General features: G+C 54.4%; 1 protein-coding gene across 1 annotated transcript; it reads left to right on the top strand.

Moving 5' to 3' along the window:
- Positions 1–2,974: 2,974 nt before the first annotated feature.
- LOC124028886 (lysyl oxidase homolog 4-like) lies at positions 2,975–14,142 on the top strand (the record flags this gene model as incomplete). The annotated part of the gene is made up of 6 exons (XM_046340799.1): positions 2,975–2,999; positions 9,386–9,471; positions 10,628–10,795; positions 11,628–11,790; positions 12,498–12,741; positions 14,027–14,142. Coding segments are annotated over exons 1-6 (802 nt in total), but the record flags the coding sequence as incomplete, so codon positions are not given.
- Positions 14,143–26,706: the final 12,564 nt, after the last annotated feature.

The following is a 26,706-nucleotide window of genomic DNA, read 5'->3' as shown; positions in this document are numbered from 1 at the left end:
GGGGACAGGGAGGAGAGGGGGACAGGGAGGAGAGGGGGACAGGGAAGAGAGGGAGGACAGGGAGGAGAGGGGGACAGGGAGGACAGGGAGGACAGGGAAGAGAGGGAGGACAGGGAGGAGAGGGAGGACAGGGAGGAGAGGGGCGGCAGGGAGGAGAGGGGGGGACAGGGAAGAGAGGGGGACAGGGAAGAGAGGGAGGACAGGGAGGAGAGGGGGACAGGGAGGACAGGGAGGACAGGGAAGAGAGGGAGGACAGGGAGGAGAGGGGGGACAGGGAAGAGAGGGAGGACAGGGAAGAGAGGGAGGACAGGGAAGAGAGGGAGGACAGGGAGGACAGGGAGGACAGGTAGGAGAGGGGCGGCAGGGAGGAGAGGGGGACAGGGAAGAGGGGGGACAGGGAGGAGAGGGGGGACAGAGAGGCTAGGGGGACAGGGAGGAGAGGGGGGACAGGGAGGGGGAGGGGGGACAGGGAGGAGAGGGGGGACAGGGAGGAGAGGGGGACAGAGAGGCTAGGGGGGACAGAGGGCTAGGGGGACAGGGAGGAGAGGGGGACAGGGAGGGAGGGGGACAGGGAGGAGAGGGGGACAGGGAGGAGAGGGGGACAGGGAGGCTAGGGGGGACAGGGAGGAGAGGGGTAACAGGGAGGGGAGGGGGGACAGGGAGGAGAGGGGGGAGAGACGACGAGTAAGAAACCTGTTCTGGTAGTTGGGTCTCACGTTTATTATAAATAATAAAGGACTCCGCGTTCAGGCTTTCCTCTGAATGAAAACCTCTCTTATCTTCACCTGCACAGCTATTATTGACAAATCATCCCTTGGGCAATTCTTATGACTCACACTTTTACCTCACCCTTCTCTCCCCCCTCCTACCCCTCTCTCACTCCTCTCCCCTTCCCCCTCCCCTCTCTCCTCCTCTAGCTGGGGTGCGTCTGAAAGCAGGCCCCAGGCTGGGGGAGGGCAGGGTGGAGGTACTGAGAGAGGGGAAGTGGGGGACCGTGTCGGACCACCTGTGGGACCTAAAGGCAGCCAGTGTGGTCTGCAGGGAGCTGGGGTTCGGATCGGCCAAGGAGGCCCTCAACAAGGCCCAGCTGGGACAGGGTAAGGGTTGTAGGGGTGTCACACACACATGGTCACATGGTCACATGGTCACATGGTCGCATGGTCACATGGGTCACATGGTCGCATGGTCACATGGTCATGGTCACATGGTCACATGGTCACATGGTCACATGGTCACATGGTCACATGGTCGCATGGTCACATGGTCACATGGTCACATGGCCACATGGTCACATGGTCACATGGTCACATGGTCACATGGTCACATGGTCGGGACAGGAACGGACAGTGGATTATATATTTTCAAAGAGGAAAAGTATGAAAACGTCAATATACAGCACATTCAGTGGGAATAGGACTCCCTAGTCTCTGTTCACTACAGTATACTGGTGCCTCTGATCAGGGCCTGAAAGGGAAGAAGTGCAGTGCACTATGTAGGAAACAGGACCTAGGGTGCCATTTGGGACACCTGTTAGCATCGTCTTGTCATTCTACCCAGAGAGCAGTTCAGGTCACCGACTCTCCTTGAGACTAAACGCTGTCCGTTTGCCAGACTTAACGTCCGGTCCTACACAGCTGTTAACCACAGGTCTCCTGCTCCTGGGTAGAAGCTGCTGTTAACCACAGATCTGTGATCAGCCCCTCCCTGCTCCTGGGTAGAAGCTGCTGTTAACCACAGATCTGTGATCAGCCCCTCCCTGCTCCTGGGTAGAAGCTGCTGTTAACCACAGATCTGTGATCAGCCCCTCACTGCTCCTGGGTAGAAGCTGCTGTTAACCACAGATCTGTGATCAGCCCCTCCCTGCTCCTGGGTAGAAGCTGCTGTTAACCACAGATCTGTGATCAGCCCCTCCCTGCTCCTGGGTAGAAGCTGCTGTTAACCACAGATCTGTGATCAGCCCCTCACTGTCTGTGATCAGCCCCTCCCTGCTCCTGGGTAGAAGCTGCTGTTAACCACAGATCTGTGATCAGCCCCTCCCTGCTCCTGGGTAGAAGCTGCTGTTAACCACAGATCTGTGATCAGCCCCTCCTGCTCCTGGGTAGAAGCTGCTGTTAACCACAGATCTGTGATCAGCCCCTCCCTGCTCCTGGGTAGAAGCTGCTGTTAACCACAGATCTGTGATCAGCCCCTCACTGCTCCTGGGTAGAAGCTGCTGTTAACCACAGATCTGTGATCAGCCCCTCCCTGCTCCTGGGTAGAAGCTGCTGTTAACCACAGATCTGTGATCAGCCCCTCACTGCTCCTGGGTAGAAGCTGCTGTTAACCACAGATCTGTGATCAGCCCCTCCCTGCTCCTGGGTAGAAGCTGCTGTTAACCACAGATCTGTGATCAGCCCCTCACTGCTCCTGGGTAGAAGCTGCTGTTAACCACAGATCTGTGATCAGCCCCTCCCTGCTCCTGGGTAGAAGCTGCTGTTAACCACAGATCTGTGATCAGCCCCTCCCTGCTCCTGGGTAGAAGCTACTGTTAACCACAGATCTGTGATCAGCCCCTCCCTGCTCCTGGGTAGAAGCTACTGTTAACCACAGATCGGTGATCAGCCCCTCCCTGCTCCTGGGTAGAAGCTGCTGTTAACCACAGATCTGTGATCAGCCCCTCACTGCTCCTGGGTAGAAGCTGCTGTTAACCACAGATCTGTGATCAGCCCCTCCCTGCTCCTGGGTAGAAGCTGCTGTTAACCACAGATCTATGATCAGCCCCTCACTGCTCCTGGGTAGAAGCTGCTGTTAACCACAGATCTGTGATCAGCCCCTCCCTGCTCCTGGGTAGAAGCTGCTGTTAACCACAGATCTGTGATCAGCCCCTCCCTGCTCCTGGGTAGAAGCTACTGTTAAGCACAGATCTGTGATCTGCACAGATCTGTGATCTGCCCCTCACTACTCCTGGGTAGAAGCTGCTGTTAACCACAGATCTATGATCAGCCCCTCCCTGCTCATGGGTAGAAGCTGCTGTTAACCACAGATCTATGATCAGCCCCTCCTGCCCCAAATCCTGAACATCAGGGAGGTTGACCTTAGATCTGCTTTATACTAAACATCCGTTTCCCTTAACACACACACACACACACACACACACACACACACACACACACACACACACACACACACACACACACACATACACATACACATACACACACACACAGACACAGACACACACACACACACACACACACACACACACACACACACACACACACACACACACACACACACACACACACACACAGACACACAGACACACACACACACACACACACACACACACACACACACACACACACACACACACACACACACACACACACACACACACACACACACACACACACACACACACACCACTCATGGACACACACTTGCTAAGGCCCATATAAATCAAACTATGTATTTAAACTGACCATATTAAAACCCGGACAAATAAACTGACTGGAAGTATTATTTACAAAATGGCGTCTCCTAATTGGTTGAGATTATTGTAGTGGAACACTACCCATGACGGTTTAGCTATGTGTACACACACACACGCATGCATACACACACACACACACACACACACACACACACACACACACACACACACACACACACACACACACACACACACACACACACACACACACACACACACACACACACACACACACACACACACACACACACACCCCTCCCCCATGGTTGTTTATGTGTACGCTGTGCGACCATCTCCAGCAGCCTAAACAACAGGTTATGACATCACAGTCCTGGCCAAAGTGTTACTGTGTGAAACTTGCTACAGTGACTGAAAGGTACCCTATTTCTGGTCTAAAGTAGTGGACTACATAGGGATTAGGGTGCTAGGGCCCATAGGGTTTTATTCTAAAGTAGTGCACTACATAGGGATTAGGGTGTCATTTTTGAATCACACTAGTCTCAGCCTTTCCACCTATTCTGCCCCATGCTACTGTGTGTGTGTGTGTGTGTGTGTGTGTGTGTGTGTGTGTGTGTGTGTGTGTGTGTGTGTGTGTGTGTGTGTGTGTGTGTGTGTGTGTGTGTGTGTGTGTGTGTGTGTGTGTGTGTGTGTGTGTGTGTGTGTGTGTGTGTGTGTGCACGTGCGAGCAATACGGTCCTCCACCTCACCTTTCTCCCTCCTCTATAACTGCCCTCATGTCTCCTACCATCTTCCCCTACTGGACACAGTATGAGGCCCGTTACGTTACAACGGCTCCACTAACTTGTCTTTCCAGGGAAAAGAGCCGTCTGTAATGTAGCTGTGAATACGTGGTAAATAGCTGTACTTAAGGGGTACTAAGGGCCACTGTTCAAAGAGGTGCCACCATCACATCTATTTAAAGACCAGGGTTAGATTTAGACAGGGAGGTTCACAGTTATTTCTGGACCTCAAGGCAAGAATGTTTCTAGTTTGCTGTTGTAGGGTGAATTTAAGGACTCACACACACACACGCACACGCACACGCGCACACGCACACGCACACGCACACGCACACGCACACGCACACGCACACGCACACGCACACGCACACACACACACACTGAGCCCTATTTGCAGGCTCCATTTTGGCCTACTAAACGTGGCTTTGTTGCTGTTGTGTGTAATTCAGTCAGTGAGTCTGACAGCACCATGTCTCTCTGACACATCACATGGTCTGGACTGTTCTGCTCTGGTCTGGTCTGCTCTGGTCTGGTCTGGTCTGCTCTGGGCTGGACTGTTCTGCTCTGGTCTGGACTGTTCTGCTCTGGTCTGGACTGTTCTGTTCTGGTCTGGACTGTTCTGCTCTGGTCTGGTCTGCTCTGGTCTGCTCTGGTCTGGGCTGTTCTGCTCTGGACTGGACTGTTCTGGTCTGGACTGTTCTGCTTCTGGTCTGGACTGTTCTGCTCTGGACTGGACTGTTCTGCTCTGCTCTGGTCTGGACTGTTCTGCTCTGGTCTGGACTGTTCTGCTCTGGACTGGACTGTTCTGCTCTGGTCTGGACTGTTCTGCTCTGGTCTGGGCTGTTCTGCTCTGGTCTGGACTGTTCTGGACTGGTCTGGACTGTTCTGCTCTGGTCTGGGCTGTTCTGCTCTGGTCTGGACTGTTCTGCTCTGGACTGGACTGTTCTGCTCTGGTCTGGACTGTTCTGCTCTGGTCTGGACTGTTCTGCTCTGGTCTGGACTGTTCTGCTCTGGACTGGACTGTTCTGCTCTGGACTGGACTGTTCTGCTCTGGTCTGGTCTGGTCTGCTCAGGTCTGGACTGGTTAGAATGAAAAATTTATCAACTCCTACAAAAATGTCCATTAATTATAATCCACATAATAATTCACATTTCATGTTGTTGCAGGATTATTAGCAAACTGGCTCAAATTACGATCCTACATCTGTAGTTTGGCAATGCTGCTACAGTTAGGTCAACTTTAACTCTCCCTCTCTCCCTCCCTCTCCTTTTCTCCCTCCCTCCCTCCCTCCCTCCCTCCCTCCCTCCCTCCCTCCCTCCCTCCCTCCCCCCTCCCTCCCTCCCTCCCTCCCTCCCTCCCTCCCTCCCTCCCTCCCTCCCTCCCTCCCTCCCTCCCTCCCTCCCTCCCCCCTCCCTCCCCCCTCCCTCCCTCCCTCCCTCCCTCCCTCCCTCCCTCCCTCCCTCCCTCCCTCCCTCCCTCCCTCCCTCCTCCCTCCCCTCCCTCCCTCCCTCCCTCCCTCCCTCCCTCCCTCCCTCCTCCCTCCCTCCCTCCTCCCTCCCTCCCTCCCTCCCTCTCCCTCCCCCTCCCTCCCCCTCCCTCCCCCCCTCCCTCCCTCCCTCCCTCCCTCCCTCCCTCCCTCCCTCCCCCTCCCTCCCTCCCTCCCTCCCTCCCTCCCTCCCTCCCTCCCTCCCCCCCCTCCCTCCCCCCCCCCTCCCCCTCCCTCCCTCCCTCCCTCCCCCTCCCTCCCTCCCTCCCTCCCCCTCCCCCTCCCTCCCTCCCTCCCCCTCCCTCCCTCCCCCTCCCCCTCCCTCCCTCCCTCCCTCCCCCTCCCTCCCTCCCTCCCTCCTCCCTCCTCCCTCCCTCCCTCCTCCCTCCCTCCCTCCCTCCCTCCCTCCCTCCCTCCCTCCCTCCCTCCCTCCCTCCCTCCTCCCTCCCTCCCCCCCTCCCTCCCTCCCTCCCTCTCCCTCCCTCCTCCCTCCCTCCCTCCCTCCCTCCCTCCCTCCCTCCCTCCCCCCTCCCTCCCTCCCTCCTCCCTCCCTCCCCCTCCCTCCTCCCTCCCTCCTCCCTCCCCCCCTCCCTCCCTCCCTCCCTCCTCCCTCCCTCCCTCCCTCCCCTCCCCCTCCCTCCCTCCCTCCCTCCCTCCCTCCTCCCTCCCTCCCCCCTCCTCCCTCCCTCCCTCCCTCCCTCCTCCCTCCCCCTCCCTCCCTCCCTCCCTCCCCCCCTCCCCTCCCTCCCTCCCTCCCTCCCTCCCTCCCTCCCTCCCTCCCTCCCTCCCTCCCTCCCTCCCTCCCTCCCTCCCTCCCTCCCCCTCCCTCCCTCCCCCTCCCTCCCTCCCTCCCTCCCTCCCTCCCTCCCCCCTCCCTCCCTCCCTCCCTCCCTCCCTCCCTCCTCCCTCCCCCTCCCTCCCTCCCTCCCCCTCCCCCTCCCTCCCTCCCTCCCTCCCTCCCTCCCTCCCTCCCTCCCTCCCTCCCTCCCTCCCCCTCCCTCCCTCCCTCCTCCCCCCTCCCTCCCCCCTCCCTCCTCCCTCCCTCCTCTCCCTCCCTCCCTCCCTCCCTCCCTCCCCCTCCCTCCCTCCTCCCCCCTCCCTCCCTCCCCCTCCCTCCCCCTCCCTCCCTCCCTCCCTCCCTCCCTCCCTCCCTCCCTCCCTCCTCCCTCCCTCCCCTCCCCCTCCCTCCCTCCTCCCTCCCCTCCTCCCCCCCTCCCTCCCTCCCTCCCTCCTCCTCCTCCCTCCTCCTCCCTCCCTCCCTCCCTCCCTCCCTCCTCCCTCCCTCCCTCCCCTCCCTCCCTCCTCCCTCCCTCCTCCCTCCCCCTCCCTCCCTCCCTCCTCCCTCCCTCCCCCCCCCTCCCTCCCTCCCTCCCTCCTCCCTCCCTCCCTCCTCCCTCCTCCCTCCCTCCCTCCCTCCTCCCTCCCTCCCTCCCTCCCCTCCCTCCCTCCTCCCTCCCTCCCCCTCCCTCCCTCCTCCCTCCCTCCCTCCCTCCCTCCCTCCCTCCCTCCCTCCCTCCCTCCCTCCCTCCTCCCTCCCCCCCCTCCCTCCCTCCTCCCTCCCCCTCCCTCCCTCCCTCCCTCCCTCCCTCCCTCCCTCCCCCTCCCCCCCCTCCCTCCCTCCCTCCTCCTCCCTCCCTCCCCTCCTCCCTCCCTCCCTCCCTCCCCCCCTCCCTCCCTCCCTCCCTCCTCCCCCTCCCTCCCCCTCCTCCCTCCCTCCCTCCCCTCCCTCCCTCCCCCTCCCTCCCTCCCTCCCTCCCCCCCCTCCCTCCCTCCCTCCCTCCCCCTCCCTCCCCCTCCCTCCCTCCCTCCCTCCCTCCCCCCCCTCCCTCCCTCCCCCTCCTCCCTCCCTCCCTCCCTCCCTCCTCCCTCCCTCCCTCCCTCCCTCCCTCCCTCCCTCCCTCCCTCCCTCCCCCTCCCTCCCTCCCTCCCTCCCTCCCTCCCTCCCCCTCCCCCCTCCCCCTCCCTCCCCCTCCCTCCCTCCCTCCCCCTCCCTCCCTCCCCCCTCCCCTCCCTCCCTCCCTCCCCCTCCCTCCCTCCTCCCTCCCTCCCCCTCTCTCCCTCCTCCCTCCCTCCCTCCCTCCTCCCTCCTCCCTCCCTCCCTCCTCCCTCCCTCCCTCCCTCCCTCCCCCCTCCCTCCCCTCCCTCCCTCCCTCCCTCCCTCCCTCCCTCCCTCCCTCCCTCCCCCTCCCTCCCTCCCTCCCCCTCCCTCCCTCCCTCCCCCTCCCTCCCTCCCTCCCCCTCCCCCTCCCTCCCTCCCTCCCTCCCTCCCTCCTCCCTCCCTCCCTCCTCCCTCCCTCCCTCCCTCCTCCCTCCCTCCCTCCCTCCCTCCCTCCCTCCCTCCCTCCCCCCCCTCCCCCTCCCTCCTCCCTCCCTCCCCCTCCCTCCCTCCCTCCCTCCCTCCCCCCCTCCCTCCTCCCTCCCCCTCCCTCCCTCCCCCTCCCTCCCTCCCTCCTCCCTCCCTCCCTCCCTCCTCCCTCCCTCCTCCCTCCCTCCTCCCTCCCTCCCTCCCCCTCCCTCCCTCCCTCCCTCCCTCCCTCCCTCCTCCCTCCCTCCCCCTCCCTCCCTCCCCCCTCCCTCCCTCCCTCCCTCCCTCCCCCTCCCTCCCTCCCTCCCTCCCTCCTCCCTCCCTCCCTCCCTCCCTCCCTCCCCTCCCTCCCTCCCTCCCTCCCTCCCTCCCCCCTCCCTCCCTCCCTCCCTCCCTCCCTCCCTCCTCCCTCCCTCCCTCCCCTCCTCCTCCCTCCCTCCCTCCCTCCCTCCCTCCCCCCTCCCTCCCTCCTCCCTCCCCCTCCCTCCCTCCCTCCCTCCCTCCCTCCCTCCCTCCTCCCCCCTCCCTCCCTCCCTCCCCCCTCCCTCCTCCCTCCCTCCCTCCCTCCCTCCCTCCCTCCCTCCCTCCCTCCCTCCCTCCCTCCCTCCCTCCCTCCCTCCTCCCCCTCCCTCCCCTCCCTCCCCCCTCCCTCCCTCCCCTCCCTCCCTCCCCCTCCCTCCCTCCCTCCCTCCCTCCCCCTCCCTCCCTCCCTCCCTCCCTCCCTCCCTCCCTCTCCCTCCCTCCCTCCCTCCCTCTCCCCCTCCCTCCTCCCTCCCCCTCCTCCCTCCCTCCCTCCCCCTCCCTCCCTCCCCCCTCCCTCCCTCTCCCTCCCTCCCTCCCTCCCTCCCTCCCCCTCCCCCCTCCCTCCCTCCCTCCCCCTCCCTCCCTCCCTCCCTCCTCCCTCCCTCCCTCCCTCCCTCCCTCCCTCCCTCCCTCCCTCCCCCTCCCTCCCTCCCTCCCTCCCTCCCTCCCTCCCTCCCTCCCTCCCTCCCTCCCTCCCTCCTCCCTCCCTCCCCCTCCCTCCCTCCCTCCCCCCTCCCTCCCTCCCTCCCCCTCCTCCCCCCTCCCTCCCTCCCTCCCTCCTCCCTCCCTCCCCCCCCCCTCCCTCCTCCCTCCCTCCCTCCCTCCCTCCCTCCCTCCCTCCCTCCCTCCCTCCCTCCCTCCCTCCTCCCTCCCTCCCTCCCCCAGAGATACACCCTCCCTCCCTCCCCCCCTCCCTCCCTCCCTCCCTCCCTCCCTCCCTCCCTCCCTCCCTCCCCCTCCCTCCCTCCCTCCCTCCCTCCCTCCCCCTCCCTCCCTCCCTCCCTCCCTCCCTCCCCCTCCCTCCCTCCCTCCCTCCCCCTCCCTCCAGGTCTCTGCTGCCTATTCCCTGTTCTTTCAGGGAGGTCTCTCCTGCTCTCCAGTGTAAAACACACTAATGACGTGGCTGTGCGCTGCAACGTCCCCAACACTGGGCTGGAGACCACGGTGAGATACACACTGAGACAGAGATACACACTGAGACAGAGATACACACTGAGACAGAGACAGAGATACACACTGAGACAGAGATACACACTGGGCTGGAGACCACGGTGAGATACACTGAGACAGAGATACACACTGAGACAGAGATACACACTGGGCTGGAGACCACGGTGAGATACACACTGAGACAGAGATACACACTGAAACAGAGATACACACTGAGACAGAGATACACACTGAGACAGAGATACACACTGGGCTGGAGACCACGGTGAGATACACACTGAGACAGAGATACACACTGAGACAGAGATACACACTGAGACAGAGATACACACTGGGCTGGAGACCACGGTGAGATACACACTGAGACAGAGATACACACTGAGACAGAGATACACACTGAGACAGAGATACACACTGGGCTGGAGACCACGGTGAGATACACACTGAGACAGAGATACACACTGAGACAGAGATACACACTGGGCTGGAGACCACGGTGAGATACACACTGAGACAGAGATACACACTGAGACAGAGATACACAGAGATACACACTGAGACAGAGATACACACTGAGACAGAGATACCAGAGATACACACTGAGACAGAGATACACACTGAGACAGACACACACACTGAGACAGACACACACACTGAGACAGAGATACACACTGAGACAGAGATACACACTGAGACAGACACACACACACACACACACACACACACACACACACACACACACACACACACACACACACACACACACACACACACACACACACACACACACACACACACACACACACACACACACACACACACACACACACATACACACGCTTACCCATACCCCACACACACACCAGCTGACTCACACAATCATTAAATGCATTCATTAGTGTTTACAAAGTGGTAATAGGAATTTATAGTGTGTATGAAGTGTGTATGAAGTGTGTATGAAGTGTCTATGAAGTGTCTATGAAGTGTGTATGAAGTGTGTATGAACTGTCTATGAAGTGTCTATGAAGTGTGTATGAAGTGTCTATGAAGTGTGTATGAAGTGTCTATGAACTGTCTATGAAGTGTCTATGAAGTGTGTATGAAGTGTCTATGAAGTGTGTATGAAGTGTTTCTAACCCCTCTGTGCCAGGTGCGGTTGGCGGGGGGCAGGGAGCCTGCAGAGGGGCGTGTGGAGGTGCTGATGGAGGTGGGAGGGGTACAACGCTGGGGGGCCGTCTGCAGTGAGAACTGGGGCATCAACGAGGCCATGGTGGTGTGCAGACAGCTGGGCTACGGCTTTGCAAACAGAGCTCACCAGGTGATGAACAAAACTAACATGGAGGCACGCAGGTGTACAAACGTGCACACACACACACACACAGGAGGTTGGTGGCACCTTTATTGGGGAGGAGGGGAATCAGTAGAATGGCTTATACATCAAACATGGTTTCCATGGTTTCCTGCTGTTTGATACCAGTCCATTTGCTTCCTTCCTATTATAAGCTGTCCTCCCCTCACCAGCCTCCTGTGGTGCACACACAATTGATCCATTTGTAGAGGGGACACTATTATGATCTGTCCTCCCCTCACCAGCCTCCTGTGGTGCACACATAATTGATCCGTTTGTAGAGGGGACACTATTATGAACCGTCCTCTCCTCACCAGCCTCCTGTGGTGCACACACAATTGATCCGTTTGTAGAGGAGACACTATTGTGATAGGATTTCCCTCCTGGCCTTTTGGTACCTATCTCACTCACTCACTCACTCACTCACTCACTCACTCACTCACTCACTCTCACTCACTCACTCACTCACTCACTCTCTCTCAGGGTGTGTGTGTGTGTGTGTGTGTGTGTGTGTGTGTGTGTGTGTGTGTGTGTGTGTGTGTGTGTGTGTGTGTGTGTGTGTGTGTGTGTGTGTGTGTGTGTGTGTGTGTGTGTGTGTGTGTGTGTGTGTGTGTGTATTAAAAGCCCATAGGGAGAAAAAGAAAGAAAGAGAGAGTGGAGGAATGTGATAATGACCGTTAATGAAACTATTATGTATAATGGTAATGAGAGGCAGTCATTATCTGAAAAGGATTTGGGTTTGGTCCTGGGACCTACTGACTCAGTTCCAGCCCTCATGGTTCTGTGTGTGTGTGTCCTACAGGAGACGTGGTACTGGCCCGGAGCTCCGGAGGCAGCAGAGGTGGTTCTGACTGGAACCCACTGCATCGGCACAGAGATGTCCATTCAGCAGTGTCGTAGGAACACACAGGTCTATTGTCCCAGTGGAGGAGATGGCAAGGCGGCTGGGGTCACCTGTGTTGAGAGTGAGTTCTTACAACCAGCACACACACACACACGGATGAACGAACTCACACACACACACACACACGGATGAACGAACTCACACACACACACACACACACGGACGAATGAACTCACACACACACACACACAAACAAACACCTGCGCACGATCACGCAAGCACACACACACACACGGACGAACGAACGCACACACACACACACCTGCGCACGATCACGCAAGCACACACACACACACACACACACACACACACACACACACACACACACACACACACACACACACACACACACACACACACACACACACAAACACCTGCGCACGATCACGCAAGTACACACACACACACGGACAAACGAACTCACACACACACACGGACGAACGAACGAACTCACACACACACACACAAACAAACACCTGCGCACGATCACGCAAGCACACACACACACACGGACGAACGAACGAACGCACACACACACACACTTGCGCACACACACACACACACACACACACACACACACACACACACACACACACACACACACACACACACACACACACACACACACACACACACACACACACACACACACACATCCCCAACAACACCCACATAGACCCTTCCACCTGCTGACCTTTCAACCCTTAACCTCTCACCTTTCAACGCTAACCTCTTACGCCTAACCTCTAACCTCTGACCCCCCACCAGCGGCCCCTGACCTGGTATTAGATGCCCAGTTGGTCCAGGAGACAGCCTACCTGGAGGACCGCCCCTTGCACCTCCTGACCTGTGCCAATGAGGAGAACTGTCTGTCGTCCTCTGCTGCCCGGATGAGCTGGCCTTACGGACACAGACGCCTGCTACGATTCTCCTCACGCATCATGAACATGGGCCGGGCCGACTTCAGACCTAGAGCGACCAGGGAGTCCTGGACCTGGCACCAGTGTCACAGGTACTCAAAAGGGGGGTTGTGGGAGTTTTAATAGACAAGGGTAGTGGGTTGTGGTAGTTGTAGTTTTAAGAGACATGGGTTGTTGGTTGTGGTAGTTGTTGTTTTAAGAGACAAGGGTTGTGAATTATGGTAGATGTAGTTTTAATAGACAAGGGTAGTGGGTTGTTGTAGTTGTAGTTTTAAGAGACATGGGTTGTAGGTTGTGGTAGCTGTAGTTTTAAGAGAGATTGGTTGTGGTTAGTTGTGTTTTGACAAGTGAAGGAGGGTTGGATTGTGGTAGTTGTAGTTTTAAGAGACACGTGTAGGGGGGTTGATTGTGGTAGTTGTAGTTTCAAGAGACAAGTGTAGGAGGGTTTGATTTTGGTAGTTGTAGTTTCAAGAGACAAGTGTAGGCGGGTTGATTGTGGTAGTTGTAGTTTTAAAAGACAAGTGTAGGGGGTTGATTGTGGTAGTTTTATGGAGATGATAGGAGGTTGTGGTATAGGCATTTTCAACAAACAAAGAACAGTTATTCTTGACCTGGTTGTCCTTCCTCTGGAACCAACCGTGTCAACAGTCTTGACTGTGACCATTCAAACTTTACTGCTGTGGTTGTGGCTTTGCTGCGGTCGACAGAGTGAGAACAACCTGGTCGCTCTCCTGACCACAGCAGCACCACATCCAACTGACGAACACAGCGTCCTCGGTTCTATTCTGGGAGCGTGAGGTTGTGATAAAGAGGGAACGGTTCCAAACAGATCTGTAACTGTCTCGTATTCTTTTCTATTGTAGTCTATATACACACTCTCTCTCTTTCCCTCCGGCAACGACCTGGGGAATAGTTACAGGGGAGAGGAGGGGGATGAATGAGCCAATTGTCAACTGGGGATTATTAGGTGACTGTGATGGTTTGAGGGCCAGATTGGGATTTTAGCCAGGACACCGGGGTTAACACCCCTACTCTTACGATAAGTGCCATGGGATCTTTAATGACCTCAGAGAGTCAGGACAGCCGTTTAACATCCCATCCGAAAGATGGCACGCTACACAGGGCAGTGTCCCCAATCACTGCCCTGGGGCATTGGGATATTTTTTAGATCAGAGGAAAGAGTGCCTCCTACTGGCCCTCCAACACCACTTTCAGCAGCATCTGGTCTCCCATCCAGGAACTGACCAGGACCAACCCTGCTTAGCTTCAGAAGCAAGCCAGCAGTGGTATGCAGGGTGGTATGCTGCTGGCATATAGCATTAATAGCATTAATAACCTCTGTTTTTCTTCTTCTTCCTCCTCTCCTCTTCCTCACAGGCACTACCACAGCATTGAGGTGTTCACCCATTATGACCTTCTGACCCTGAATGGAACTAAGATCGCTGAGGGTCACAAAGCCAGCTTCTGTCTGGAGGACACCTACTGCCCCGAAGGTATGTCATCTTACCTACTGCCCGACGGTGCGTCACCTTACCTACTGCCCGGACGCTATGCCACCTTACCTACTGTCCTGACGCTATGTCACCTTACCTACTGTCCTGACGCTATGTCACCTTACCTACTGTCCTGACGCTATGTCACCTTACCTTCTGTCCTGACGCTATGTCACCTTACCTACTGCCCGACGGTATGTCACCTTACCTACTGCCTGACGGTGCGACGTCACCTTACCTACTGCCCGGACGGTATGCACCTTACCTACTGTCCTGATGCTATGTCACCTTACCTACTGCCCGACGGTGCGTCACCTTACCTACTGCCCGGACGGTATGCACCTTACCTACTGTCCTGACGCTATGTCACCTTACCTACTGCCCGGACGGTATGCACCTTACCTACTGTCCTGACGCTATGTCACCTTACCTACTGCCCGACGGTGTCACCTTACCTACTATCCTGACGCTATGTCACCTTACCTACTGTCCTGACGCTATGTCACCTTATCTACTGTCCTGACACTATGTCACCTTACCTACTGTCCTGACGGTACGTCACCTTTCCTACTGTCCTGATGGTATGTCACTTTACCTACTGTCCTGATGGTATGTCACTTTACCTACTGTCCTGATGCTATGTCACCTTACCTACTGTCCTGACGGCACGTCACCTTACCTACTGTCCTGATGCTATGTCACCTTACCTACTGTCCCGACTGTATGTCACCTTAACTGGTGCCCAAATGGTATGTCACCTTACCTACTGTCCTGACGCTATGTCACCTTACCTACTGTCCTGACGGCACATCACCTTACCTACTGTCCTGACGGTATGTCACCTTTCCTACTGTCCTGATGGTATGTCACCTTACCTACTGTCCTGACGCTATGTCACCTTACCTACTGTCCCGACTGTATGTCACCTTAACTGGTGCCCAAACGGTATGTCACCTTACCTACTGTCCTGATGGTATGTCACCTTACCTACTGTCCTGACGCTATGTCACCTTACCTTCTGTCCTGACGCTATGTCACCTTACCTACTGCCCGACGGTATGTCACCTTACCTACTGCCCGACGCTATGTCAACTTACCTACTGCCTGACGGTGCGTCACCTTACCTACTGCCCGGACGGTATGCACCTTACCTACTGTCCTGACGCTATGTCACCTTACCTACTGCCCGACGGTATGCGTCACCTTACCTACTGCCCGGACGGTATGCACCTTACCTACTGTCCTGACGCTATGTCACCTTACCTACTGCCCGGACGGTATGCACCTTACCTACTGTCCTGACGCTATGTCACCTTACCTACTGCCCGACGGTCGTCACCTTACCTACTATCCTGACGCTATGTCACCTTACCTACTGTCCTGACGCTATGTCACCTTATCTACTGTCCTGACACTATGTCACCTTACCTACTGTCCTGACGGTACGTAACCTTTCCTACTGTCCTGATGGTATGTCACTTTACCTACTGTCCTGATGGTATGTCACTTTACCTACTGTCCTGATGCTATGTCACCTTACCTACTGTCCTGACGGCACGTCACCTTACCTACTGTCCTGATGCTATGTCACCTTACCTACTGTCCCGACTGTATGTCACCTTAACTGGTGCCCAAATGGTATGTCACCTTACCTACTGTCCTGACGCTATGTCACCTTACCTACTGTCCTGACGGCACATCACCTTACCTACTGTCCTGACGGTATGTCACCTTTCCTACTGTACTGATGGTATGTCACCTTACCTACTGTCCTGACGCTATGTCACCTTACCTACTGTCCCGACTGTATGTCACCTTAACTGGTGCCCAAACGGTATGTCACCTTACCTACTGTCCTGACGGTATGTCACCTTACCTACTGGCCTGACGCTATGTCACCTTACCTACTGTCATGACGGTATGTCACCTTACCTACTGTCCTGACGCTATGTCACCTTACCTACTGTCCTGATGGTACGTCACCTTACCTTCTGTCCTGACGCTATGTCACCTTACCTAGTGTCCTGACGCTATGTCACCTTACCTACTGTCCTGACGGCACGTCACCTTACCTAGTGTCCTGACACTATGTCACCTTACCTACTGTCCTGATGGTATGTCACCTTACCTAGTGTCCTGACGCTATGTCACCTTACCTACTGTCCTGACGGCACGTCACCTTACCTAGTGTCTTGACACTATGTCACCTTACCTACTGTCCTGATGGTATGTCACCTTACCTACTGTCCTGACGGCACGTCACCTTACCTAGTGTCCTGACACTATGTCACCTTACCTACTGTCCTGATGGTATGTCACTTTACCTACTGCCCTGATGGTATGTCACTTTACCTACTGTCCTGATGCTATGTCACCTTACCTACTGTCCTGACGGCACGTCACCTTATCTACTGTCCTGATGCTATGTCACCTTACCTACTGTCCCGACTGTATGTCACCTTAACTGGTGCCCAAACGGTATGTCACCTTACCTACTGTCTTGACGCTATGTCACCTTACCTGCTGTCCTGACGGCACATCACCTTACCTACTGTCCTGACGGTATGTCACCTTTCCTACTGTCCTGATGGTATGTCACCTTACCTACTGTCCTGACGCTATGTCACCTTACCTACTGTCCCGACTGTATGTCACCTTAACTGGTGCCCAAACGGTATGTCACCTTACCTACTGTCCTGACGGTATGTCACCTTACCTACTGGCCTGACGCTATGTCACCTTACCTACTGTCATGACGGTATGTCACCTTACCTACTGTCCTGACGCTATGTCACCTTACCTACTGTCCTGACGCTATGTCACCTTACCTACTGCCCGACGGTACGTCACCTTACCTACTATCCTGACGCTATGTCACCTTACCTACTGTCCTGACGCTATGTCACCTTATCTACTGTCCTGACACTATGTCACCTTACCTACTGTCCTGACGGTACGTCACCTTTCCTACTGTCCTGATGGTATGTCACTTTACCTACTGTCCTGATGGTATGTCACTTTACCTACTGTCCTGATGCTATGTCACCTTACCTACTGTCCTGACGGCACGTCACCTTACCTACTGTCCTGATGCTATGTCACCTTACCTACTGTCCCGACTGTATGTCACCTTAACTGGTGCCCAAATGGTATGTCACCTTACCTACTGTCCTGACGCTATGTCACCTTACCTACTGTCCTGACGGCACATCACCTTACCTACTGTCCTGACGGTATGTCACCTTTCCTACTGTCCTGATGGTATGTCACCTTACCTACTGTCCTGACGCTATGTCACCTTACCTACTGTCCCGACTGTATGTCACCTTAACTGGTGCCCAAACGGTATGTCACCTTACCTACTGTCCTGATGGTATGTCACCTTACCTACTGTCCTGACGCTATGTCACCTTACCTTCTGTCCTGACGCTATGTCACCTTACCTACTGCCCGACGGTATGTCACCTTACCTACTGCCCGACGCTATGTCAACTTACCTACTGCCTGACGGTACGTCACCTTACCTACTGCCCGGACGGTATGCACCTTACCTACTGTCCTGACGCTATGTCACCTTACCTACTGCCCGACGGTGCGTCACCTTACCTACTGCCCGGACGGTATGCACCTTACCTACTGTCCTGACGCTATGTCACCTTACCTACTGCCCGGACGGTATGCACCTTACCTACTGTCCTGACGCTATGTCACCTTACCTACTGCCCGACGGTGCGTCACCTTACCTACTATCCTGACGCTATGTCACCTTACCTACTGTCCTGACGCTATGTCACCTTATCTACTGTCCTGACACTATGTCACCTTACCTACTGTCCTGACGGTGCGTCACCTTTCCTACTGTCCTGATGGTATGTCACTTTACCTACTGTCCTGATGGTATGTCACTTTACCTACTGTCCTGATGCTATGTCACCTTACCTACTGTCCTGACGGCACGTCACCTTACCTACTGTCCTGATGCTATGTCACCTTACCTACTGTCCCGACTGTATGTCACCTTAACTGGTGCCCAAATGGTATGTCACCTTACCTACTGTCCTGACGCTATGTCACCTTACCTACTGTCCTGACGGCACATCACCTTACCTACTGTCCTGACGGTATGTCACCTTTCCTACTGTACTGATGGTATGTCACCTTACCTACTGTCCTGACGCTATGTCACCTTACCTACTGTCTTGACGTTATGTCACCTTACCTACTGTCCTGACGGTATGTCACCTTTCCTACTGTCCTGATGGTATGTCACTTTACCTACTGTCCTGATGGTATGTCACTTTACCTACTGTCCTGATGCTATGTCACCTTACCTACTGTCCTGACGGCACGTCACCTTACCTACTGTCCTGATGCTATGTCACCTTACCTACTGTCCCGACTGTATGTCACCTTAACTGGTGCCCAAATGGTATGTCACCTTACCTACTGTCCTGACGCTATGTCACCTTACCTACTGTCCTGACGGCACATCACCTTACCTACTGTCCTGACGGTATGTCACCTTTCCTACTGTCCTGATGGTATGTCACCTTACCTACTGTCCTGACGCTATGTCACCTTACCTACTGTCCCGACTGTATGTCACCTTAACTGGTGCCCAAACGGTATGTCACCTTACCTACTGTCCTGATGGTATGTCACCTTACCTACTGTCCTGACGCTATGTCACCTTACCTTCTGTCCTGACGCTATGTCACCTTATCTACTGTCCTGACACTATGTCACCTTACCTACTGTCCTGACGGCACGTCACCTTTCCTACTGTCCTGATGGTATGTCACTTTACCTACTGTCCTGATGGTATGTCACTTTACCTACTGTCCTGATGCTATGTCACCTTACCTACTGTCCCGACTGTATGTCACCTTAACTGGTGCCCAAATGGTATGTCACCTTACCTACTGTCCTGACGCTATGTCACCTTACCTACTGTCCTGACGGCACATCACCTTACCTACTGTCCTGACGGTATGTCACCTTTCCTACTGTCCTGATGGTATGTCACCTTACCTACTGTCCTGACGCTATGTCACCTTACCTACTGTCCCGACTGTATGTCACCTTAACTGGTGCCCAAACGGTATGTCACCTTACCTACTGTCCTGATGGTATGTCACCTTACCTACTGTCCTGACGCTATGTCACCTTACCTTCTGTCCTGACGCTATGTCACCTTACCTACTGCCCGACGGTATGTCACCTTACCTACTGCCCGGACGGTATGCACCTTACCTACTGTCCTGACGCTATGTCACCTTACCTACTGCCCGGACGGTATGCACCTTACCTACTGTCCTGACGCTATGTCACCTTACCTACTGCCCGACGGTACGTCACCTTACCTACTATCCTGACGCTATGTCACCTTACCTACTGTCCTGACGCTATGTCACCTTATCTACTGTCCTGACACTATGTCACCTTACCTACTGTCCTGACGGTACGTCACCTTTCCTACTGTCCTGATGGTATGTCACTTTACCTACTGTCCTGATGGTATGTCACTTTACCTACTGTCCTGATGCTATGTCACCTTACCTACTGTCCCGACTGTATGTCACCTTAACTGGTGCCCAAATGGTATGTCACCTTACCTACTGTCCTGACGCTATGTCACCTTACCTACTGTCCTGACGGCACATCACCTTACCTACTGTCCTGACGGTATGTCACCTTTCCTACTGTACTGATGGTATGTCACCTTACCTACTGTCCTGACGCTATGTCACCTTACCTACTGTCCCGACTGTATGTCACCTTAACTGGTGCCCAAACGGTATGTCACCTTACCTACTGTCCTGACGGTATGTCACCTTACCTACTGGCCTGACGCTATGTCACCTTACCTACTGTCATGACGGTATGTCACCTTACCTACTGTCCTGACGCTATGTCACCTTACCTACTGTCCTGATGGTACGTCACCTTACCTTCTGTCCTGACGCTATGTCACCTTACCTAGTGTCCTGACGCTATGTCACCTTACCTACTGTCCTGACGGCACGTCACCTTACCTAGTGTCCTGACACTATGTCACCTTACCTACTGTCCTGATGGTATGTCACCTTACCTAGTGTCCTGAAGCTATGTCACCTTACCTACTGTCCTGATGGCACGTCACCTTACCTAGTGTCTTGACACTATGTCACCTTACCTACTGTCCTGATGGTATGTCACCTTACCTACTGTCCTGACGGCACGTCACCTTACCTAGTGTCCTGACACTATGTCACCTTACCTACTGTCCTGATGGTATGTCACTTTACCTACTGCCCTGATGGTATGTCACTTTACCTACTGTCCTGATGCTATGTCACCTTACCTACTGTCCTGATGGCACGTCACCTTATCTACTGTCCTGATGCTATGTCACCTTACCTACTGTCCCGACTGTATGTCACCTTAACTGGTGCCCAAACGGTATGTCACCTTACCTACTGTCTTGACGCTATGTCACCTTACCTGCTGTCCTGACGGCACATCACCTTACCTACTGTCCTGACGGTATGTCACCTTTCCTACTGTCCTGATGGTATGTCACCTTACCTACTGTCCTGACGCTATGTCACCTTACCTACTGTCCCGACTGTATGTCACCTTAACTGGTGCCCAAACGGTATGTCACCTTACCTACTGTCCTGACGGTATGTCACCTTACCTACTGGCCTGACGCTATGTCACCTTACCTACTGTCATGACGGTATGTCACCTTACCTACTGTCCTGACGCTATGTCACCTTACCTACTGTCCTGATGGTACGTCACCTTACCTTCTGTCCTGACACTATGTCACCTTACCTAGTGTCCTGACGCTATGTCACCTTACCTACTGTCCTGACGGCACATCACCTTACCTAGTGTCCTGACACTATGTCACCTTACCTACTGTCCTGATGGTATGTCACCTTACCTAGTGTCCTGACGCTATGTCACCTTACCTACTGTCCTGACGGCACGTCACCTTACCTAGTGTCCTGACGCTATGTCACCTTACCTACTGTCCTGACGGCACGTCACCTTACCTACTGTCCTGATGGTACTTCACCTTAACTGGTGCCCAAACGGTATGTCACCTTACCTACTGTCCTGACGCTATGTCACCTTACCTACTGTCCTGACGGCACGTCACCTTACCTAGTGTCCTGACGCTATGTCACCTTACCTACTGTTCTGACGCTATGTCACCTTACCTAGTGTCCTGACGCTATGTCACCTTACCTACTGTCCTGATGCTATGTCACCTTACCTAGTGTCCTGACGCTATGTCACCTTACCTAGTGTCCTGACGCTATGTCACCTTACCTAGTGTCCTGACGCTATGTCACCTTACCTAGTGTCCTGACGCTATGTCACCTTACCTAGTGTCCTGACGCTATGTCACCTTACCTACTGTCCTGATGCTATGTCACCTTACCTAGTGTCCTGACGCTATGTCACCTTACCTAGTGTCCTGACGCTATGTCACCTTACCTAGTGTCCTGACGCTATGTCACCTTACCTAGTGTCCTGACGCTATGTCACCTTACCTACTGTCCTGACGGCACGTCACCTTACCTAGTGTCCTGACGCTATGTCACCTTACCTACTGTCCTGACGCTATGTCACCTTACCTAGTGTCCTGACGCTACGTCACCTTACCTACTGTCCTGATGATACGTCACCTTATCTGGTGCCCAAACGGTATGTCACCTTACCTACTGTCCTGACGCTATGTCACCTTACCTACTGTCCTGACGGCACGTCACCTTACCTACTGTCCTGACGCTATGTCACCTTACCTACTGTCCTGATGGTATGTCACCTTACCTACTGTCCTGACGCTATTTCACCTTACCTACTGTCCTGACGGCACGTCACCTTACCTAGTGTCCTAACGCTATGTCACCTTACCTACTGTCCTGACGCTGTGTCACCTTACCTAGTGCCCTGATCGTACGTCACCTAACCTACTGTCCCGACGGTATGCCACCTTACCTACTGTCATGACGCTATGTCACCTTACCTACTGTCCTGACGCTATGTCACCTTACCTACTGTCCTGATGGTACGTCACTTTACCTACTGTCTTGACGCTATGTCACCTTAACTGGTGCCCAAACGTTATGTCACCTTACCTACTGTCCTGATGCTATGTCACTTACCTACTGTCCTGACGGTATGTCACCTTACCTACTGTCCTGACGCTATGTCACCTTACCTACTGTCCTGACGCTATGTCACCTTACCTACTGTCTTGACGTTATGTCACCTTACCTACTGTCCTGACGCTATGTCACCTTACCAACAGTCCTGACGCTATGTCACCTAACCTACTGTCCTGATGCTATGTCACCTTACCTACTGTCCTGACGGTATGTCACCTTACCTACTGTCCTGACGCTATGTCACCTTACCTACTGTCCTGACGCTATGTCACCTTACCTACTGTCCTGACGCTATGTCACCTTACCTACTGTCCTGACTATGTCACCTTACCTACTGTCCTGACGCTATGTCACCTTACCTACTGTCCTGACGGTATGTCACCTTACCTAGTGTCCTGACGCTATGTCACCTTACCTACTGTCCTGACGCTATGTCACCTTACCTATGTCCTGACGCTATGTCACCTTAACTGTGCCCAAACGTTATGTCACCTTACCTACTGTCCTGATGCTATGTCACCTTACCTACTGTCCTGACGGTATGTCACCTTACCTACTGTCCTGATGCTATGTCACCTTACCTACTGTCCTGACGCTATGTCACCTTACCTATGTCCTGACGCTATGTCACCTTACCTACTGTCCTGATGGTATGTCACCTTACCTACTGTCCTGACGCTATGTCACCTTACTACTGTCCTGACGGCCACCTTACCTAGTGCCCTGATGGTATGTCACCTTACCTACTGTCTTGACGCTATGTCACCTTACCTACTGTCCTGACGTCACCTTACCTACTGTCCTGTATGTCACCTTACCTACTGTCCTGACGCTATGTCACCTTACCTACTGTCCTGACGCTATGTCACCTTACCTACTGTCCTGACGGCACGTCACCTTACCTAGTGTCCTGACGCTATGTCACCTTACCTACTGTCCTGACGGCACGTCACCTTACCTAGTGCCCTGATGGTATGTCACCTTACCTACTGTCTTGACGCTATGTCACCTTACCTACTGTCCTGACGGCACGTCACCTTACCTACTGTCCTGACGCTATGTCACCTTACCTACTGTCCTGATGGTATGTCACCTTACCTACTGTCCTGACGCTATGTCACCTTACCTACTGTCCTGACGGCACGTCACCTTACCTAGTGCCCTGATGGTATGTCACCTTACCTACTGTCTTGACGTTATGTCACCTTACCTACTGTCCTGACGCTATGTCACCTTACCTACTGTCCTGATGGTACGTCACTTTACCTACTGTCTTGACGCTATGTCACCTTACCTACTGTCCTGACGCTATGTCACCTTACCTACTGTCCTGATGGTACGTCACCTTACCTACTGTCCTGACGCTATGTCATCTTACCTACTGTCTTGACGCTATGTCACCTTACCTACTGTCCTGACGCTATGTCACCTTACCTACTGTCCCGACTATATGTCACCTTAACTGGTGCCCAAACGGTATGTCACCTTACCTGCTGTCCTGACGCTATGTCACCTTACCTACTGTCCTGGCTATGTCACCTTACCTACTGTCCTGGCGGTATGTCACCTTACCTACTGCTCTGACGGTATGTCACCTTACCTACTGTCCTGACCGGTATGTCACCTTACCTACTGTCCTGACGCTATGTCACCTTACCTACTGTCCTGACGCTATGTCACCTTACCTACTGTCCTGACGGTATGTCACCTTACCTACTGCTCTGGCTATGTCACCTTACCTACTGTCCTGACGCTATGTCACCTTACCTACTGTCCTGAGCTATGTCACCTTACCTACTGTCCAATGGCACGTCACCTTACCTAGTGTCCTGACACTATGTCACCTTACCTACTGTCCTGATGGTATGTCACTTTACCTACTGCCCTGATGGTATGTCACTTTACCTACTGTCCTGATGCTATGTCACCTTACCTACTGTCCTGACGGCACGTCTTATCTACTGTCCTGATGCTATGTCACCTTACCTACTGTCCCGACTGTATGTCACCTTAACTGGTGCCCAAACGGTATGTCACCTTACCTACTGTCTTGACTGTATGTCACCTTACCTGCTGTCCTGACGGCACATCACCCATACCTACTGTCCTGGCTGATTATGTCACCTTTCCTACTGTCCTGATGGTATGTCACCTTACCTACTGTCCTGGCTATGTCACCTTACCTACTGTCCCGACTGTATGTCACCTTAACTGGTGCCCAAACGGTATGTCACCTTACCTACTGTCCTGACGGTATGTCACCTTACCTACTGGCCTGACGCTATGTCACTGCTTACCTACTGTCATGACGGTATGTCACCTTACCTACTGTCCTGGCTATGTCACCTTACCTACTGTCCTGATGGTGCGTCACCTTACCTTCTGTCCTGACACTATGTCACCTTACCTAGTGTCCTGACGCTATGTCACCTACCTACTGTCCTGACGGCACATCACCTTACCTAGTGTCCTGACACTATGTCACCTTACCTACTGTCCTGATGGTATGTCACCTTACCTAGTGTCCTGACGCTATGTCACCTTACCTACTGTCCTGACGGCCACGTCACCTTACCTAGTGTCCTGACTATGTCACCTTACCTACTGTCCTGACGGCCGTCACCTTACCTACTGTCCTGATGGTACTTCACCTTAACTGGTGCCCAAGCGGTATGTCACCTTACCTACTGTCCTGGCGCTATGTCACCTTACCTACTGTCTGACGGCACGTCACCTTACCTAGTGTCCTGACGCTATGTCACCTTACCTACTGTTCTGACGCTATGTCACCTTACCTAGTGTCCTGGCGCTATGTCACCTTACCTACTGTCCTGATGCTATGTCACCTTACCTAGTGTCCTGACGGCTATGTCACCTTACCTAGTGTCCTGGCTATGTCACCTTACCTAGTGTCCTGACTATGTCACCTTACCTAGTGTCCTGACCTATGTCACATACCTAGTGTCCTGACGCTATGTCACCTTACCTACTGTCCTGATGCACGTCACCTTACCTGGTGTCCTGGCTATGTCACCTTACCTACTGTCCTGGCTATGTCACCTTACCTGGTGTCCTGTGGCTACGTCACCTTACCTACTGTCCTGATGATCGTCACCTTATCTGGTGCCCAAACGGTATGTCACCTTACCTACTGTCCTGACGCTATGTCACCTTACCTACTGTCCTGACGGCACGTCACCTTACCCTACTGTCCTGACGCTATGTCACCCTCCCTACTGTCCTGATGGTATGTCACCTTACCTACTGTCCTGACGCTATTTCACCTTACCTGCTGTCCTGACGGCACGTCACCTTACCCTAGTGTCCTAACGCTATGTCACCTACTGTCCTGACGCTGTGTCACCTTACCTAGTGCCCTGATCGTACGTCACCTAACCCCTACTGTCCTGACGGTATGCCACCTTACCTACTGTCATGACGCTATGTCACCTTACCTACTGTCTTGACGCTATGTCACCTTACCTACTGTCCTGACGCTATGTCACCTTACCTACTGTCCTGATGGTTACGTCACTTTACCTACTGTCTTGACGCTATGTCAACTTACCTACCGTCCTGACCTATGTCACCTTACCACTGTCCTGACGCTATGTCACCTTACCTACTATCCTGATGCTATGTCACCTTACCTACTGTCCTGACGGTATGTCACCTTACCTACTGTCCTGACGCTATGTCACCTACCTACTGTCCTGACACGTCACCTTACCTAGTGTCCTAACGCTATGTCACCTTACCTACTGTCCTGACGCTGTGTCACATACCTAGTGCCTGATCGTACGTCACCTAACCTACTGTCCCGACGGTATGCCACCTTACCTACTGTCAAGACGCTATACCTTACCTACTGTCTTGAGCTAGTCACCTTACCTACTGTCATGACGCTATGTCACCTTACCTACTGTCCTGACGCTATGTCACCTTACCAACAGTCCTGACGCTATGTCACCTAACCTACTGTCCTGATGCTATGTCACCTTACCTACTGTCCTGACGCTATGTCACCTACCTACTGTCCTGACGCTATGTCACCTACCTACTGTCCTGACGCTATGTCACCTTGGCCTACTGTCCTGACGCTATGTCACTCTTACCACTGTCCTGATGCTATGTCACCTTACCTACTGTCTGGCTATGTCACCTTACCTACTGTCCTGACGTGTCTGTTTACCATCTAATCCTGACGTTATGTCACCTTACCTACTGTCCTGGCCTTCCTGTCACCTTACCCCTTGTCTGGCTATGTCACCTTAACTGGTGTCCCCAAACGCGCAGGTCACCTTACCTACTGTCCTGACGCTATGTCACTTACCTACTGTCCTGACGGTATGTCACCTTACCTACTGTCCTGACGCTTATGTCACCTTACCTGCTGTCC

Source organism: Oncorhynchus gorbuscha, unplaced genomic scaffold (assembly GCF_021184085.1).
Source record: "Oncorhynchus gorbuscha isolate QuinsamMale2020 ecotype Even-year unplaced genomic scaffold, OgorEven_v1.0 Un_scaffold_4951, whole genome shotgun sequence".
NCBI classification, from domain to species: Eukaryota; Metazoa; Chordata; class Actinopteri; order Salmoniformes; family Salmonidae; genus Oncorhynchus; species Oncorhynchus gorbuscha.
The sequence above is the reverse complement of the archived record's forward strand: the minus strand, read 5'-3'. Positions and strand labels throughout refer to the sequence as shown.